A 17,275-nucleotide genomic window follows, 5' to 3' on the forward strand; every position below is an offset into this window, starting at 1 on the left:
CACAGAACAGAAAGGAAGCTCACAAGAACGTACAAACGCTGACCGAAGAAACCAGAACACTCCACCGTGCCACACCGATCTCGAACGGCACGCCTGTGAGTGCGTAATCAGAACACAGGACCCTACCGAATGACCCACTGTGATTCTCAGCACAACTCTGATGACATACATCCGCTGACATTGGATTTAGTCGGCATGAGCAAGGAAAACAAAGCTCCTCTCCCTAATACACGCCGAATTACAGTCATCTTAATATTTTTCTGCTGGAGATCAACTATTGTTTTGCTTGAAATAAAAATAATGGCATGCTATTATAAAACTCAAGCATGAATAATCATGAGTGACTAGAATTCAGTTTGAATAGAAATTAAATAATACCACTGCCTACTAAATAGCTTCGAAAACAAAAACAAGATACAGCATAAAGATGATTAGAGACCGGTTATAGATTTAAATTAAAATGTATTACAATAGGGCTTCAAGGGCCTTCAGCATGTATTATATTCTCCTGCAAAACTCACGGAGCAGGGGAACAAAATGTCAGGTGCCAACCACTGCCTAATTATTTCTAATTCAATGAAAATATATTTTTGTCTCCTTCATGCTCAGATGAAAACTAAGGGAGTAATTCTGTAACCTTGCAGAAAGCCTTAACTTGTACAAAGCATTTTGTGAAGAAAAAAAAAAAGCCAAGAGGCTCAAAAAGAAAATACCATCTTTTAGATTCTTAGAAGGTAACTTTAAAAAGCTAAGGCAGCCGATCAAAACATAGCTACTTAGAGAAAAGGGAGCATAAGCTGTACATTTCAGTCGGTGGCCCTGGGTCTGTTCCAGAAGGAATCTGAAAGAGGAGGCAAACACGTCCTCCCGGACTGCTTTCTCAGTTTGGGAGACTGTCTGTCCTCTCGTTTTTCTTCGCGTCATCATGTGCCCATTTATGTATCTGCCTGATCATTTCTATCATTTGTCAAGGTCTCTTTTGTCTCTATCCCGGTCTTCTGACCACAAGTGTCCCTATGGACATACTGAGCAAAACCCCAGCTCCCTCATAAACGCAGAACCCAGGACCGAGCATCGTGGTTCAGAAGGGGGAGACTCGGAATGGACTCACTGCCTTTTCTTCCCAGTCCAGGGAGAGTGAGAGTGGAGAAGCCCAGGCACCAACAGTCTAGGGCTCTGCAGTTCAAGGATCTACAAATCTGTTGGTGATTTTGAACATAGTCTTAAAACAATGTGCAACTCTCAGAGTGGCCTGCAGGGGGAAAGTTCTGCAGGCTGATTGGCCCTGCCTCGGAGGAGTTGTGGCTCGGCCGTTCTACGCCTCAGTTTACCGGTGTATGAATCCCAGAAGATGCATGTTCTTTGCTTGTTCAGTTTTGAACATCACGAGTTCTAACATAGAGCCATGGCCGAATCGGCTGCTTAGTGAACATTAAGTGCGTTACAATTAATTGTAAAATCGGCAACACCAAGTAACTCCTGGCTTGCTTTTCATTCATTAACCAATGAAAAACTTTTGAGTTAGTATGTGTGTTGCACCAGGCAGGGTAGGACACACTGGGTGGACAGTGACAACTAGGAAGGAAGGGAGATCCTGGAATAGAGTTTAGGGTCTGGACAGATGGATACCACACAGAGGTGACTTCCCCAGGGCTCAGATGAGGAAAACGGCAGGTCCTATGAAAGAGAAGGGACCGTCTGGACACCCGTGACCGCGATACCTACCGCGCAGGTCCCGAAACCAGACTGCCTTACCTTCAAATCTCTGTAAACAACAAACCGATTGTGCATGTGCTCCAGCCCCAGGATGATTTCGGTGGCATAAAACCGCATCTCCTTCTCAGAAAATACCCCATGCTGGGAAAGGTGATAGTGCAAATCGCCCCCTGGAATCAGAGAAGGACAGGTCAAGGCAAAGCATGTTAATTTGCAAGAAACAAAAAAAGGTCATCCTAAATCGTTAGAACGCAGTACAAAAAGGAAACTTGGCTCCTGCTTCGTATGTATCTGTCTTTGACTTGCGTAGTCTGACAAAACACTTTCGAGAGTATAGAGGAAGCTTATACATTGTTAACACTTAAGTGCAGGGGTGGGTGGCCGGGGCAATAGACAAGGAAGCCATCATTCGCAGACTGGGAATCCAGCTCCCACGTGTACCTTCGCAAGCTAACCTGCTTGGATCACTAACTTCCTGTCTAATGAACAGGTCATGACATGGTTGACCCAGTAGCCGGCTTGGCAACTGGCTCCGGGGACAATAAAGGAATGAGCAAACAAACAAAATGATCATACCGAGAGACAGATGATAAAGCGGATGCAACCGTAAAATTATAACTGGTGAAATCCAGGTAGGTGGGGATTTGGGTGTTCCCCGTACAATTTCTTCAGTTTTGCCCTGTGTTTGTAATTTTCCATAATAAAACGTTTGGAAAAAAATCAGTTACCATATGGGCTCAAGTTACACAGTGAGAGAATGCCACCAACAGGATAAGGGAATGTTCTCATAAGCTGTCAAGGAGTAGCTTCTACTGATCTAGAAAAGTTCACGTGTGCCCACTGTATGGCCCCTGCTTTTGTAAGCACCTTCCCTTCCACACACACGTGTTCCTGTAGAACCACTGGCAGGTCAAGATGTAAGATGTGCAGGATCCCAGAGGCCCCGTGCCCTTCCCTGTCAATGCCTCAGCCCCTGGCCCCTCGGTTAGGCCAAGGGGACTGCAATCTGACCTTCCACCGTCCGTTCATCTTAACCGTTCTGAGAGTGCTAACCGTGGAATCACGCAGGATATGTGCTATGGTGTCTGGCTTCTTGGCCCACTATTAACGTCTGTGAAATTCCTCCACGCTGTTGAATAGGTCTGGCTTTGGGTCAAACCCTCCAAATGTAACCGAACTTCAAATGAATTTCCAAAAAAGGAAGCTGTCCATTTGTTGTCCCCGATGCCTTTTACGTCAGCTCTTGTTACGGAAAACGCTTTGAGTACATGCCGTGTCACTCTCTAGCATTAGAAAGCTACTTTTTTAGCTAGAACTTTGTCGGCACTCATAGCTTACAAGACCAATGGACGGCTGGTCCGTCCAGCCAGAAGCCGGGCTGGCCCACAGCCAGTCCTTCAAAGTCGGCTTCCTAATATACTTCTATCTTTGGCCTACGTTCTTATGAGGCATCTCATTCCTAAAAGTTGAGGGTTAGGAAACAAGCTAATTAAAGATCTAGGCCAGCTGCGTTCCAGAAGATGAAGTTTACATCGTTTGTGAAAATCTCTTCCGGAAAGTGCAAACTTCCTGGTGAGAAACTGGGAGGGTGCAGAGGGGAACTTAAAATGAATTTCAATGGAAACTTGAAGAGCAGAAGGTTTCCTTAAATTTCGGGGGGAAACCCAATTATCCCAGAGACCCAAACTGCTGGCGTGTGCAGATCAGGGTGTGCTGAGGTCTCACGTTACGGCCAAGTCTCTCTCTGCACTCAGACTTCCTGCGTGTTGCTCACCGTTCATCAGATCCAAGATGAAGCATAGTTTATCTGGAGTATGGAAGGCATAGGTCATACAGACAATGAAAGGGCAGTCCTAGGGAGGGAAAAAAAAAAAAAGCCACAGTTTGTCAGAAAAACAAAAGCTGTCCCGGGTAGCACATCTTCTACCAGAGAGCATCCACAGGTCTCGTCCATGCCGCTGCCCTGTGCGTTGAACAGAGACCCCTCCTTAGGAACCTTAACCGTCCCACCAAAACGGACCTGGTTACATGACAAAATGCATACGGACAGAGTGGAGCAGATGAATTCAAAGGTCTTGTCTCTCGCCAACTCAACCATGACCCTTCTATCTGCAGCTTCTTCAAAGGGCCCAGACTCTACAGAAAGATATCGCTGCCCTGCCAGGCTCTCTGTTGCTCTACATGTTGGTTCTGGCTAGTCAAATATCCATTTCTCTCTCTGATTCTGAGGTTGGAAGAACCATACCCCAGTGGGAGGAAATATCTATACCACCGTCTTGAGACACTGAGCATAAAAAGGGAACGCAGCTAGCTTTCAAAGTAGAAAAATACATCAGAGTCGGGGACTGAATAATTCAATTGTAAAGATGTCAGTTTTCCCCCAAAGTATTCTAGAAATTCTATGCAAGTTAAAAAAAATTTTTTTTAATGTTTTATTTATTCTCGAGAGAGAGAGTGCAAGTGGGAGTGGGGGAGGGATGGAGAGAGAGGCGGGAACACAAGATCTGAAGCGGGCTCTGTGCTGACAGCAGCGAGCCCGATGCGGGGCTCGAATTCACAAAGTTTGATCATGACCTGAGCCAATATCGGATGCTCAACCAACTGAGCCACCCAGTCGCCCGGCTACAATTTTAATTAAAGTGAAAATCGAGCTGATTCCAAAATGTATATGGAGATGTGCACAGCCAGGAAAAATTCACTCTAGAAGAAAAAGCCAGAAAAGTCATAGTGCTAGATATTAAGACTTATTGTGTGTGTGTGTGTGTATATATATATATATATATATATATATATATGAATTATTTTATACATATTATATATATCTATATTTTTATATTTATATTTGTTTTATATATTATATATAAATATATATTTGTTTTATATATTATATATAAATATGTATTTATATATAGTTTTATATATTTACATATACTTATTTATGTATATTATATATAAATATATATAATATATATAAATATATATTTTTTAATGTTTATTTTTGAGAGAGAGAGAGAGAGACAGAGAGAGAGAGAGAGACAGAGAGAGATAGAGTGTGAGCAAGGGAGGGGCAGAGAGCGAGGGGGACACAGAATCCGAAGCAGGTTCCAGGCTCTGAGCTGTCAGCACAGAGCTGGATGAGGGGCTCGAACCCATGAACTGTGAGATCGTGGCCTGAGCCAAAGTCTGAAACTTAACTGACTGAGCCACTCACGTGCCCCAAAAGTTATTATAAAGCAACAGTAAATCAGACAGTGTGGTAGTAGCCCAAGAACAGACAGACCAACAGAAGAGAGAATCCTGACATAGACTCACACATAAATGGTCAACTGATTTGTGATAAGTGACACAACAGGGTGAGGGGAAAGGATGGCCCTTCCGTGATATGCTGGAACAAATGGATATTTGTACAACAGAATGTGAACGCCCACCCCTACCTCACACCACACACTAAAGTCAACTTTAGGAAGACGAAGATCTGAAGGGAAAACAATAAATCTTCTAGAGGAAAGCAAAGAGAGTATCTTTGTGACCCTAGGGTAAGTAAAGATTTCTCAGGCCACCCAAAAGCACTAATGGTGAAAGTACTGCTAAACTGGACAAAAATAAAATCAAGAACTTCTGGCCTTCAGAAAACACTATCAAGAGAGTAAAAAGGCAAGTCACAGAATAGGAAAAGATATCTGCAATCCATACACGCAGAAAGGACTCATACTTAGAATATATAAAGAGCTCTCATAAATCAATAAAGGAAAAGGCAAACGACCCAACAGAGCAGTGGCAAAAAACGGCAATAGTAGGAGTAATAATAACAATATGAATGAATAAACCAGCCAACAAATCAATAAAGGCACTAAACATAGGAGGGTCATCGAATGGCTCACAAGCCGATGAACAGGTGCTGGGCATCAGCGGTCACCAAGGAGATGTGTCCTCACAATGGGTTATCGCTAAACCCCAAGAGAATGGGCAAAATCAAAAAGACCACCAAGGCCAAGTGGCTGGAAAGACAGGGTGTAAACAGAACCCCTACATACGACACCCAGGGGCGCACGGTGCCAACAACTGCTCTGGCAACTGGTCGGAGCCATCTGCCGAAACTGGGCCCCGTCTGCAAACCCCAGGCGTCAGCATTTCCACCGCCAGCTGCACACCTCACAGCAGCCCGTACCCAATGTGCACTAAGAGAACCGCAAGAGAATGCTCCTCGCAGCACTGTTCAAAGGAGCCCCAAGCGGAAAGTAACCCGGATGTCTACCGGCATTAGAACGGACGCGTGAACCGCGGTCGCTTTACGCGGGGGAATGCTATACAGCAAGGGTCAGCAAGTTTGTGTACAAGGGGCTAGACACGAATTATTTTCGGTTTTGCAGGCTCCAGGCCACCTCTGTCACATATCCTTTGTTTATTTTCTGTACCATGCCTCAGGAACGGAAAACCCATTGCCAGTCCATGGGCTCTACAGAAAAAAAGGCCACAAGCCAGATCTGGTCCATTGGCCATACGCAGCTTGCGGACCTCTGCTACGTAGCCGCAGAATGTACCATGGCCACGTGCGATGATGCAGGTGAATCTCACAAGCAACGCTGAGTGAGAGAAGCCAGATGCGAGAGGGCACATTTATACCAAGTTCAAAAACAGGCAAAGCCAAATTAAATGACAGTGTTAGGTATCTGGGTAGTAGTTAACCTGGGCGCGGGGGAGGTGACTGGAAGAGGCACAAGACTTCAGGAATATGAGTAACTTTATTTATTTATTTATTTATTTTTAATTTTTTTTTTCAACGTTTTTTTATTTATTTTTGGGACAGAGAGAGACAGAGCATGAACGGGGGAGGGGCAGAGAGAGAAGGAGACACAGAATAGGAAAGAGGCTCCAGGCTCCGAGCCGTCAGCCCAGAGCCTGACGCGGGGCTCGAACTCACGGACCGCGAGATCGTGACCTGGCTGAAGTCGGACGCTTAACCGACTGCGCCACCCAGGCGCCCCTTTATTTATTATTTTTAATGTTTATTTTTGAGAGAGAGCATAAGCAGGGGAGGGGCAGAGAGAGAGAGAGGGAGAGAGAGAGAGAGAGAGAGAGAGAGAGAGAGAGAGATTAGGGACAGAGGATCTGAAGGCAGGCTCTGCACCGACAGCAGTGAGCCCGACGCAGGGCTCAAACTCACAAACTGCAAGATCACGACTGGAGCCGAAGTTGGATGCTCAACCGACTGAGCCACCCAGGTGCCCCAAGGAATACGACTAACTTTCTATCCCTTGATCTGAGTGCTGGACACATGCTTGTGTTCCCTTGTGAAAACTCCTCAGTGCTAAGCCAGATCTATAACTAGGTCCATTTAGATTCTTTATATACAGTGTATACTCGCCACTCAACTGATTAAAATAGAAACTGGCCAAAAAAAACACCCCACATCTATATCCACTTTCTTAACAGAAACAAAAAAATCATTAAATTCCACAGAAAATAGTCAGGTTTCAACAGAATAATCTATACACTGAATCTGCATCGTCCAAACCTCTGTATTAAGGGCATACTGATAAATCTGACTCCTTTCTATACCAGAGATTCATGAACCTGAATACAATTTCCATGTATCTTCCAGAATGAACTACAAATTTCATTTTGTGGTTACCTAGTTTGCCTTAAAACACCGTTGAGATGGTATTAGTGATTACTGATTTCAAGGCTGATTTTGCTTTAAACAGGCAAAATAAAAGTGCTTTCCTTTTTCTGTTAAAAGCCATGTGGACTTCCTGGAGGTGGGGGGCACCCTCCCACTTGGAAGCCCTTAGGGAACCACCTTTTTAATAGCCTGCTGAAGATGGCTCATTCTGCTCCTTCCTGAACGGGGTTCCCCACACACTCTGGTTCCTGATCCGATGAGCAATTCGTCTGTAGAGCAGAGAGGCGGGTGGACCCAGAACTTAGTGAGGCCAGAGTCTTTCCCAGCTCCAGAGGCATCTGTACTCACTCCACCAAGGGGTATTTCTGAACACAATGGGATATGATCCTTCTAATGGTAACCCCAAGGAAATGGCAAAAGGCAAACAGAATAGGTTCACTTAAGATCATATGTTATTAAGAAGGGACACGAACTGTAGATTTAGCATCACAGGCTTTCTGAACAGGAAGGGCTCTTTAAAAAAAAAAAAAAAATCACCTGGTCTTGCGTGTTTATTTTTAAAATAAAGAAACTAAGGCCCTAAAAAGGGGAAATGACTTGCCTGAGGTCACAAAGAAATGTGGTAGCCAGCCAGGATTTCAACCCCCAGTCTCCTGACCCTCTCCAGGGTTCTATGTTACTTACGCTGCTCACAAAGGCTGGGCTTCTGTGGCAAAGTCAAGTAAGAGCTCAGTTAAAGGGATGCGATTCAGTTATCCGTATGCTGACTGCAATCCATCACCTCTCAGGTGCTGGGCAGATACCACACCAGGTCTCGTGGGAAGCTTGAGACGCAAAGAACCAAATACCGACCAGTGTGAAAAAATGGCAGTTCGGCGATGGGGCTGATACAGTTGTGAACATCATTATGGTTAAGATGTTCTGCCTTGATTACAAATTAAAGGCAGTAAGAACTAAAGGGCCTCATAGAGGTAGACCCTCAGCAAGGAACTGTCTTCTTTGATTTCCTACCGGTAGTGAGCAAAACAGCTTGTATTTTTGCAGGAACTCTGCAAAACTGTGATAAAATACAGCACGCAGTATTTCTTCAAGAAAATTCTCCACCTTGCAGTCAGGAGGAGGCTTCTGTTAACTTCCTGCTTAAAACACTTTGTCTCCAATTGCTAAAAGATTTTTTTTTCTTTTTTAAATCCTCAGTATTGCCCTAGAAAGCTCTTTACAGGCTGGCCTGGCCTCTGTCGGTCTCCCTCTCCACTCCCAACTTCATCTGGGGCTATGCACGCACCACTCGAGACCCCAGCTCAGCTGACCTTCTCCGAAGTCTGCAAAGCCTCCTGAAGCGCCCAGGACCCAGACAAGCACTGACACCTCCTTTGACCTCAGAGGACTATCCCTTGCCACCTCCTCCCTGCTAAGTGCCTCCTGAGCACCGGGCACCTTCTAGAGGTGTCCTGATTATTTATACATTTCTGAGATCATGTGAACACTACCACCTTCCTTCATTCTGTGTAGCTCTAAAAGAGCAGGGACCAAAGTCACAGTTTGGGACCCTCCATCCTGCAGGAGAATGCCTGACATGATCTAGGCACGGAAATGTGTTTCAAGGAATGAATGACACTTTGGAGGACACTACGTGACTGTTTAGTGAAGGTGCTGACTGTTCTTTCTCAGCTATGGACATTCTCACCTGTGGACATACTTATCCTAGTTCTTAATCCTAAAGATTACCCTTTTACTATTCTAGAATCAAGCTGGGAACGGTACTGCCACTGTCTCTTTGAAAGGTTGGGGGAAGAAACACTCAACTTGAAATTGGAAGGAAAAACAAGCAAACAAACAAAAAAACCCTTCCAATAAAAGGAAAACTGTAATGAGGGACGGCACTCCAGTTCCATGCCAACATGCTGATCTTAAGTGTACTAGTGAGGTGATTTTAAATTAAAGATGATTAAAGAACCAGAGAAAGTGGCCTTTGATTCGCAAAAAAGAAAAGGAAAAAATTCCAAATAGTGTTATTACAGCACTTGTGGTTAAATTATGTATTGATAAGTAAAAAACATCAACCTCTAATTCCCAAAAAATGAAACCAAACAAAAAGGCTTGATACTTGAATTAAAAATATAAATAATTCTTTTAAATTAGCTCAAAGTAGTAGACCAATTTTTTATTTATTCCCGTGGAGGGTTAAGATGGGTGAAGAATGACCGATACATCTACATAACCATATTCCCCCTCGCCTGAAAAAAGTAACTATAAAAATGCTATGTGAAAACTGTATGTATATTTCTTCAACACTCCCAACGTTTTCCCCACAGGCCTTCTCGAGAATAAACATGCAAGGTGTGGAGATGGCTCATGAAAAATTAATATTTTAATTACCACTTAAAATCTGCAGTAAGGGCACACCCATGTTTGAAATTTAAGGCGATGACATTTCCAATAGAAACTAGAAACCAATGCCATTCTTACTGGTTCCAAGAGTGTGTGAGCTGCTTAGCTTCGGTTCCAAGTAGGTGCCAACGCGGTCACGCACCCAACACGACTCTTACTTGAAATGCTCAATGTCCAGATGTTAGGAGGCAGAGGCACATAGTTAGAGATTATTTATAGCTACAGTGTTCTTTTTTATTATGGTTGAGCCAAATTATGAGAATCCTTTACTTCGGTAGCACATAACCTTTCTGAAACTGCTTCAAACGAACCCCAGGAAAACATAAACCACAATACATTAAATATAGGTGCTAACCAAAAAACACAGAGCTTAGAAGGTGATTGTAAGAAAGGAACACTAGTCAGAGGGTCCATAGACTCTGGGTAAGGAAATTAACCCCTCCGGGTGTCGGGTTCCTTGCTTACTAGTCGAAAAGGGTTCTTTGATTCACCATTGAAGTCTGATTCCTTTCTCCTTCCGGTGAGAATGAGCCTGTTTAGAAACCAGCTAGGCTATCGGGAGGCCACACCCTCCCCAATATATCTCACTGCATATAAACCTTCTTGGCTTGGTGATTAGCTTTAAATTCACAGGGGGAGGCACTCAGCATGGGTCTGGCCACTCCACCCTCATTTCCTGCCTTCCCTTGGAGACCCTGAGTCCCTGACCCCCTCTGCATGCTGGATGGCAGGCCCTCTGGCACACGCAGGACTGCCCAGGTTTCTGGGACACTGAGTTTTTCTGGGTGTCTTCACACCCATCTGTTCAAATACAGAACCGCCAAGGTTCATACCATTCACTGCAAAAACGGCCAGAATGGGATCCTGTTTTGCAAGAAGTCACGGGGCAGGAGTTTTTGACACAGGCTGAGCTAAAAATGCCAGGCTGATGGACAAATAAACTGTCCAACAGGTGGAAACACCGTTTTGGAAATGGAAATGACCGAAGTCCACGGCAGCAGGTGAAAAGCAGCAAGGGCCGCGAAGACAGAGCCACCTTCTGATGGCGCACAGCCCCAAGTGCAATTCGGACTTGAGTAACCCAAGATGCTTCCTCTCTATCTGTTCACAAAGGGACAAGAGCGACTTTCCTTGCACTCCAGCTTCTCTGGGTCAGTCCTCCGTCATGCAGGCAGTTCTTAACTAGACTCAAGTGATTTCGTTGCCGTTGCCGCAATTATTTCCTGCCATCCCGGCAACCACGTTCCGCAGAGAGGAAAGTCATAAAACAGCCACTAAAGGGAGACGTCGTGGGTGTGCATAATGATGGTTGCTAGCACTTTTCCAACTCCCAAATTAAACAGAGATAATATGCGGATTCTACACTATTTATATTAACTTAGTGCTGCTTTTCCCTGCTATAAACGCTCACTCACCCGAAAACTGGCTGGCTGCATAATTTGCCGGGAAAGAATGCCCGCATTTTAAATAAATTGTCTCGATCTGGAAAACCGAGCAACCAGCAAAGGCCAGAGCAAGCAGTGCTCCAAACGGAATACTCACCCCTGTGCTCACAAGAGACAACATAATCCTCTCATTTAAGGCTAATGTTTCTCCTTGTTTCATCTTGATCCTCTTCTTATCCAGGCATTTCATTGCGTACCTGGAAACATAAATGTTATTGAAAGAGCTGCGCTGGAAAGAATCCAAGCTGCTTTAAACGATCCATGTCGTACTGGGGAAAGTTTCTAAAGACTCGGGAAGTGTTTGAAAGAAGCAAAATGGTACTTGCTGACTGTCATGCAAAAAAAAAGAAAAAAATTATAAAAAAAGAAATATTTATAAAAAATGTATTTTTTAAATTTTGCACGCATTAAGAAAACATTTCAACGTGGAGCGTCCCTCCTCACTCCTTGGGTGGGGACGGCACACAGTAAGCTCCTTTCCAAGAGGACAGTGTGGAGGAGAGGGGACAGTGACGTTATGGTGGAGAAGCCTGACAAACGCGACCTCAAGTAGGCGGTCAAGGTCAGCATCAACAGTGAGGAGTCATGTTGACGACGGGCACCCATGATAGGACGCAATGAGAATGGTGTTCTGCCACTGGGGTCTTCCTTCCAAAAGCCCACAGCCCCAGTATAACCAGGAGGAAAGCATGCCTAAACTGGAAGACGTACAATACACCTGGCCAGGGGTCCCCAAAGAAGCACAGCCCATCAGAAACAAGGAGAGTCCAAGAAACTACACAGTCTAAAGGAGCCTAAGGGGAGGAGAGGACTTAAATGTAACACGGGATCTGGTTAACACAAAAGGCCATTGGGTAAAGAGTAAAATAAAAAAGTAAAGTAAAGGGGCGCCTGGGTGGCTCAGACGGTTAAGCGTCTGACTTATGCTCACAGTTCGTGGGTTCGAGCCCCACATCGGGCTCTGTGCTGACAGCTCGGAGCCTGTTTCAGATTCTGTGTCTCCCTCTCTCTCTGCCCCTCCCCTGCTCATGGTCTCTCTCTGTCTCTCACAGATAAATAAACATGAAAAAAATCTTTTTTTAAAGTAAAGTAAAAAAAAAAAACCCAAAAAAGTAGAAACTTCAGTGAATAATAATGTATATTAGTTCATTTGTTAGGAGAAATGTTCCATAGTAACGTAAGACAGAGATACTGGGTGTGTTTTTGAACCCTTTCTGTAAACCTAAAATTAGGTGGCAAAAATAAAATTCGAAATAAAAAGGTGTCAGGGGCGCCAGGGTGGCTCAGTCGGTTAAGCATCCATCGGCCTCTTGATTTTGGCTCAGGTCATGATCTTACGGTTTGTGAGATCAAGCCCTGCTTTGGGCTCCATGCTGGGTGCAGGGCCTGCTTGGGATTCTCGATCTCCCTCCCTCTCTGCTTCTCCCTCATGCACTTACTCTCTCTCAAAAATAAATAAAATAAAATAAAATAAAATAAAATAAAATAAAATAAAATAAAATAAAATAAAAGGTTTCTTTAAAAAATTTTAAATCAAAAGAAAGCTTAAAAAATTAAGCAATAATTAAGATATTAATACCATTACACAATAGAAGTTCCAGTTAAATGAGAACCAGAAGTAGAGGGATGTGAATAAATTTAGTGAAAATAAAACTTTGGACATATTGTTGCTGTTTAGTTGCTACTGTGTGTTGCAGTAGTGTGTGTAATATTTAGCTTTTAGGAACTGTGATTTCAGCAGTGGTCAAGATTTTGCAAGAGTGCAGAGGGCAAGACTCAAACACTGGCAACCAACAAAATGAAAAGGGCCGGCCCATGCTCAAAAAGGCACGTTCTAAAATGCTGTTTGATTGGTTTGTTTTCAGTTTTTTTAAGTAATCTCTGCACCCAGCGTGGGGCTCGAATGGACCACCTGGAGATCAAGAGTCACATGCTCCACTCACTGAGCCCGCCAGGCAGCCCTGTTTTGTTTTTAATCTGGATATCGAAGTGATCGTATTTTCAAATAATAAAAAGAATCCGTAAGACTTTCATATAAAAGTTGGTGGAGAAGAAAGAGCTGACAACTCAAGCTTTTTGAAGCCTTGGTACAAACTTCTATTAAGGTAATGCAGACATGCTATTTGGCATTCTCTATAATCGCAGGTTAAAGAAAGAAGGATGATTTGTCAGCAGCACAGCAGAAAGCTGAAAGGACATTTTCACAGGGGCCTCAGGGGCTTCAGAACTCTGTGTGTGGCTGTAAGTCCCACTTTACAAGGCCCCGGCACACAATGTGGATGTTTGTCCGGCTGTGACGGGACACAGAAAATCCACTTGTTTCTAACCGATCATAACTCACAATGTTATGACTTAGCAAAAGAGAGAGGGATGTTCAAATTTGATATTTGCTTTTCTTTTTAGAGAGAGAGAGAGAGAGTGCGTGCACAGGAGCAGCACAGAGCGGGTGGTGGGGAGAGAGAGAAAGTGGTTGAGAATGTCAAGCAGGTTCCACGTCCCGCCCGGAGCCCGACACGGAGCTCGATCCCACAACTCTGGGATCGTGACCTGAGCCGAAATCAAGAGGCAATGCTCCACCGACCGAGCTACCCAGCCGCCCCCAAATTTGGTAATTTTATCGACTCTCCCAGGAGCTCTTTATAACAAATCCACTGATGGAGACGTTAATTTGCTTAGTTAAGGGATTACACATAAGAACATATGAAGTAACGTGTTCTTCATTTAAGTTCTATGATGAATTTTCAAACTGTGTCCTACTGCTTCTATCACTATACCAGGCTGGCGTTCGGAAGAACGTTCAAACTGCAGACCAGAGAAGCTGGCACACACGGGCCTTGAGCCCCGGGGTTAAGCCAGTTGGCTGCCACTGGCTTCTGAGCGAGGTGGGTGGCAGTTCACGGATGGGCTCCAGGATCCACAGGGACTGAGCCTGGCCGCTTCCTAGCTGTGGGACTCCCCGGTAAGCGTCTACCCTTGTTCTAGAAAGTGGAAGACAGTTTTCCACACACAGAGAATCGCGTGAAATAACCAACGTAATGCAGGGACACACGGTGACATTGACTTGCACATCATGTGGCAGATTAGCAGATCTCCTAAACACCTGGGCTGTGAGGAAGGAAAGCGAACACATTTGGTGAAACGGAATAAGTGCCAAAGGAAGAGCGACACTTAGCATCAAAGTCCACCGCGGGAGTACAGACAGAATCGGGACAGAGACGGGGCCGCAGAGGACTGTTCGCTAATACGGACTATGGAACAGGCAGTTATCTGCAGGCTTTACGATGTACCATCCCGTTCAATTCTCACAACCAGGAAGTATTTTCCGCCCCCTACAGACTTGGGTGCAGAGGCCGAGAGAAGGCACAAACCTCGTGCCGGCCGGAAAGCGGAAGCCGGGTCTGACCCGGCCATGGGACGCCAGGGCCCCCACTCTGGATCACCAGGCCATCCTGTCTCAGCAGGGCACCAGACGTCAGATGCCCGAGTGCCAGACACTGGGTTCACCCCACGCAGGGCCCCAAAACAGGAAGACCAGTGGGTGTAAGTTAGTGAAGGTGAATTCCAGCCCCCACCTACTAAAGATCGTGCCAGTTACTGGACCTGTCTGAAAACTAAGAGGGCCACCTGGCAAGGCCGTCAGTGCCCAATCACGGGGAGGACCCGAGTGGAGGCTGAGTGATGACCCGGTGGTGGGGGGAGAAGGACACTGAATTCGCTGACCCCAATTACTCCTCTTACACCGACTCAGACCAAGCCGCACAGACTATTCCACTTTGCTGTTATTCTAAAAGGCCTGTCACTTGATCAAACTTGGTGGTTCTGGGCCTATCAAACTGTATTTTCCCATTGTCTTTTGCTTTTGGATATATGCTCACGTAAACAAACTGCTTCTAAAAACTAGCCCCCCTCCCCCCCGACACCTGCACCACTTAAGAACTCCACCATTCACTTTCCGGAAGAGCCTCACACCCGGCACACGTGCATGTTAACTGCCTCACATCAACCACCTGTACGATCAGCGGCCGACGCAGTCATGGAGACCCGTGATCACGACCCTCCTAGGAGGGCATCCTGTTCGCCAGGGCTCGAGCTACCCAACTACGGGAACCGACATCTCCTGGGATGTTACACCACCGAAAAGTGTATGTGCTAAATCACGGGTGGTCACTGTCTAGAAGAAAAGTTCTCTCCTCTGCGAAGCAGAGAATTCTTTGCAACCGATTGGCCCGGGAGGCGGTACAGAACGCCCCTTCTTGGTCACTTCTAGGTCCCAGACTGCTTCACCCACGGCCTGAGTGATAGGGGCTCATGACACATAGTCACTGGCTAACTTCCCATTTCACCCTACGTGATGGAAGTTCCAGCCAACTGTTCTCATTTCCGATGCCTCACAAAAAACAGCCCTTTTCTTTCTGAGGTTAAGTTACTTCAGGAGTGAGATCGGGGCTTCCACAAACCTATGCAGGTGTTTTCTTTTGATGCAAAGCACAAAACCCATAGAAAGCTTACATTTTTCCAGTGTCTGCTTTCCTGCAACCATACACTTCACCAAATCCTCCTCGTCCAATGATTCTATGTACGCTGAAATCATTCATGGTCAACTGTGAATTCAAAACACGATACGAAAACACAGAATTGCATTAAAATTATGCTGTTGTTTTCATGCAACACACAGTTACTAAAAGAGCCATTCTGACAGAGGGATCTACCCTTTCTGTGACTGATTCCCCGGACTGCAAGACGAGATGTGCAAGGCTGCCAGACTTTCTAGAGCCTCCATGTGCTCCACCCTCAAAGCGCACAAAAGGGAGGCGAGTGGGACGAGGACAGAGTGGGAGCCGAGTCAGATTGTTTTTCCGATCTCCTGCGTTTTAGGTCGTAAGCCGTATGCCCCGAAGACAGGGGAGTGTGAAATTTCTAGTCCAAATGAAAAGCCGCCTCAGCTACTCTGAAGCCGGAAGTGTGGGAACAGCTCAGCAATTCCAGGAACTGTCATGGTAAAAAAATAAGTCTACATCGAGGGCATCTATGTTTTCCTAACAGCGGGCCATATGATGAGAAAACTCGGCGGGTGCCGGCCATGTGAATTTTTTATTGATAACGTCAGGGAATCGCTAGGACTCATGCTGGGCATGTGAGCATGAAAACAAGACCCGAAGTAGGAGGAAAGTGTATCAAGAGGCTTCATTCATAAGCCCTTTCCTTGTGTCAGGATCTCAGCAATGCCCCACCTCCCCAATAGCTTTAACAGTCTTCGATGGTACAAAGGCAGACAGTGAGCCCGATGTCCAAAGGGGCAGGCGGAAAAGAGCAAACACCTTAGTAGCTTATGCGTGCTGGCAAGTTAAGGGTCAGGTTCCTGAAGGGTTCCCCCCACACAGCCCTTGAAACACGTTTGCAGCCGCAGCTAACTGGGCCCACAGGCCTCACATCTGATGCTCAGGGGACAGACAGCAGGACATGAGCACCCGGGGTCTGCTGAAGGAGCAGAAGCGTGAGAAAGCTCTATGGCAAATACAGAGGATATTTTTGAAAAATGTGTGATTTCCCTCTTGTTTCTACAATCCTGCCAGGAACTGTGAAAGAAAGGGGAAGTTTAAAAAAAAAAAAAGAAGAATTAAAAAAAAAAAAAACCACACACACACACACACACACACACACACACACAACTGCTTCTCCCAATGGTATCCTCAAGTTAAAAAAAAAAAAAAGTCCAGTTGATGATTTCTTTTTCTTACTCACAAATGGACATGAAGGGGAAGGTAAAAGAGGCTGTATCAAGAAACGAGGGTATGGGGCACCTGGGTGGCTCAGCTGATTTAGCGTCTGACTATAGCTCAGGTCACGATCTTCGGGTTTGTGAGTTCACGCCCCGCGTCAGGCTCTGTGCTGAGGGCTCAGAGTCTGGAGCCTGCTTCGGATTCTGTGTCTGCCTTTCTCTCTGTCCCCACCCCCACTCGTGCTCTCTTTCTCAAAAAAAAAAATAATAAATAAATAAAGAAACATTAAAAAAATTAAAAAAAAAAAAAGGAGGGTTCTAAAAGTGAAGCAGGGGGCATGCCCCAGAACTTGAGGTTGAAAGCTGGAAGCAGATGAGCCT

General features: G+C 45.3%; 1 protein-coding gene across 2 annotated transcripts in view; it reads right to left on the bottom strand.

Moving 5' to 3' along the window:
- Nucleotides 1-17,275, bottom strand: part of GRK3 (G protein-coupled receptor kinase 3) — a 126,834-nt gene that overhangs the window by 29,585 nt on the left and 79,974 nt on the right. For both annotated transcript variants that reach the window (XM_042911674.1, XM_042911673.1), the window contains exons 8-11: nucleotides 15,685-15,776; nucleotides 11,273-11,372; nucleotides 3,491-3,569; nucleotides 1,756-1,886 (exon numbers count right to left, since the gene is read on the bottom strand). In XM_042911674.1, the coding sequence (XP_042767608.1) occupies nucleotides 1,756-1,886; nucleotides 3,491-3,569; nucleotides 11,273-11,372; nucleotides 15,685-15,776 (402 nt within the window). The remainder of the gene's footprint in view (nucleotides 1-1,755; nucleotides 1,887-3,490; nucleotides 3,570-11,272; nucleotides 11,373-15,684; nucleotides 15,777-17,275) is intronic.

The sequence above is a fragment of the Panthera leo genome, chromosome D3 (genome assembly GCF_018350215.1).
Source record: "Panthera leo isolate Ple1 chromosome D3, P.leo_Ple1_pat1.1, whole genome shotgun sequence".
NCBI lineage: Eukaryota > Metazoa > Chordata > Mammalia > Carnivora > Felidae > Panthera > Panthera leo.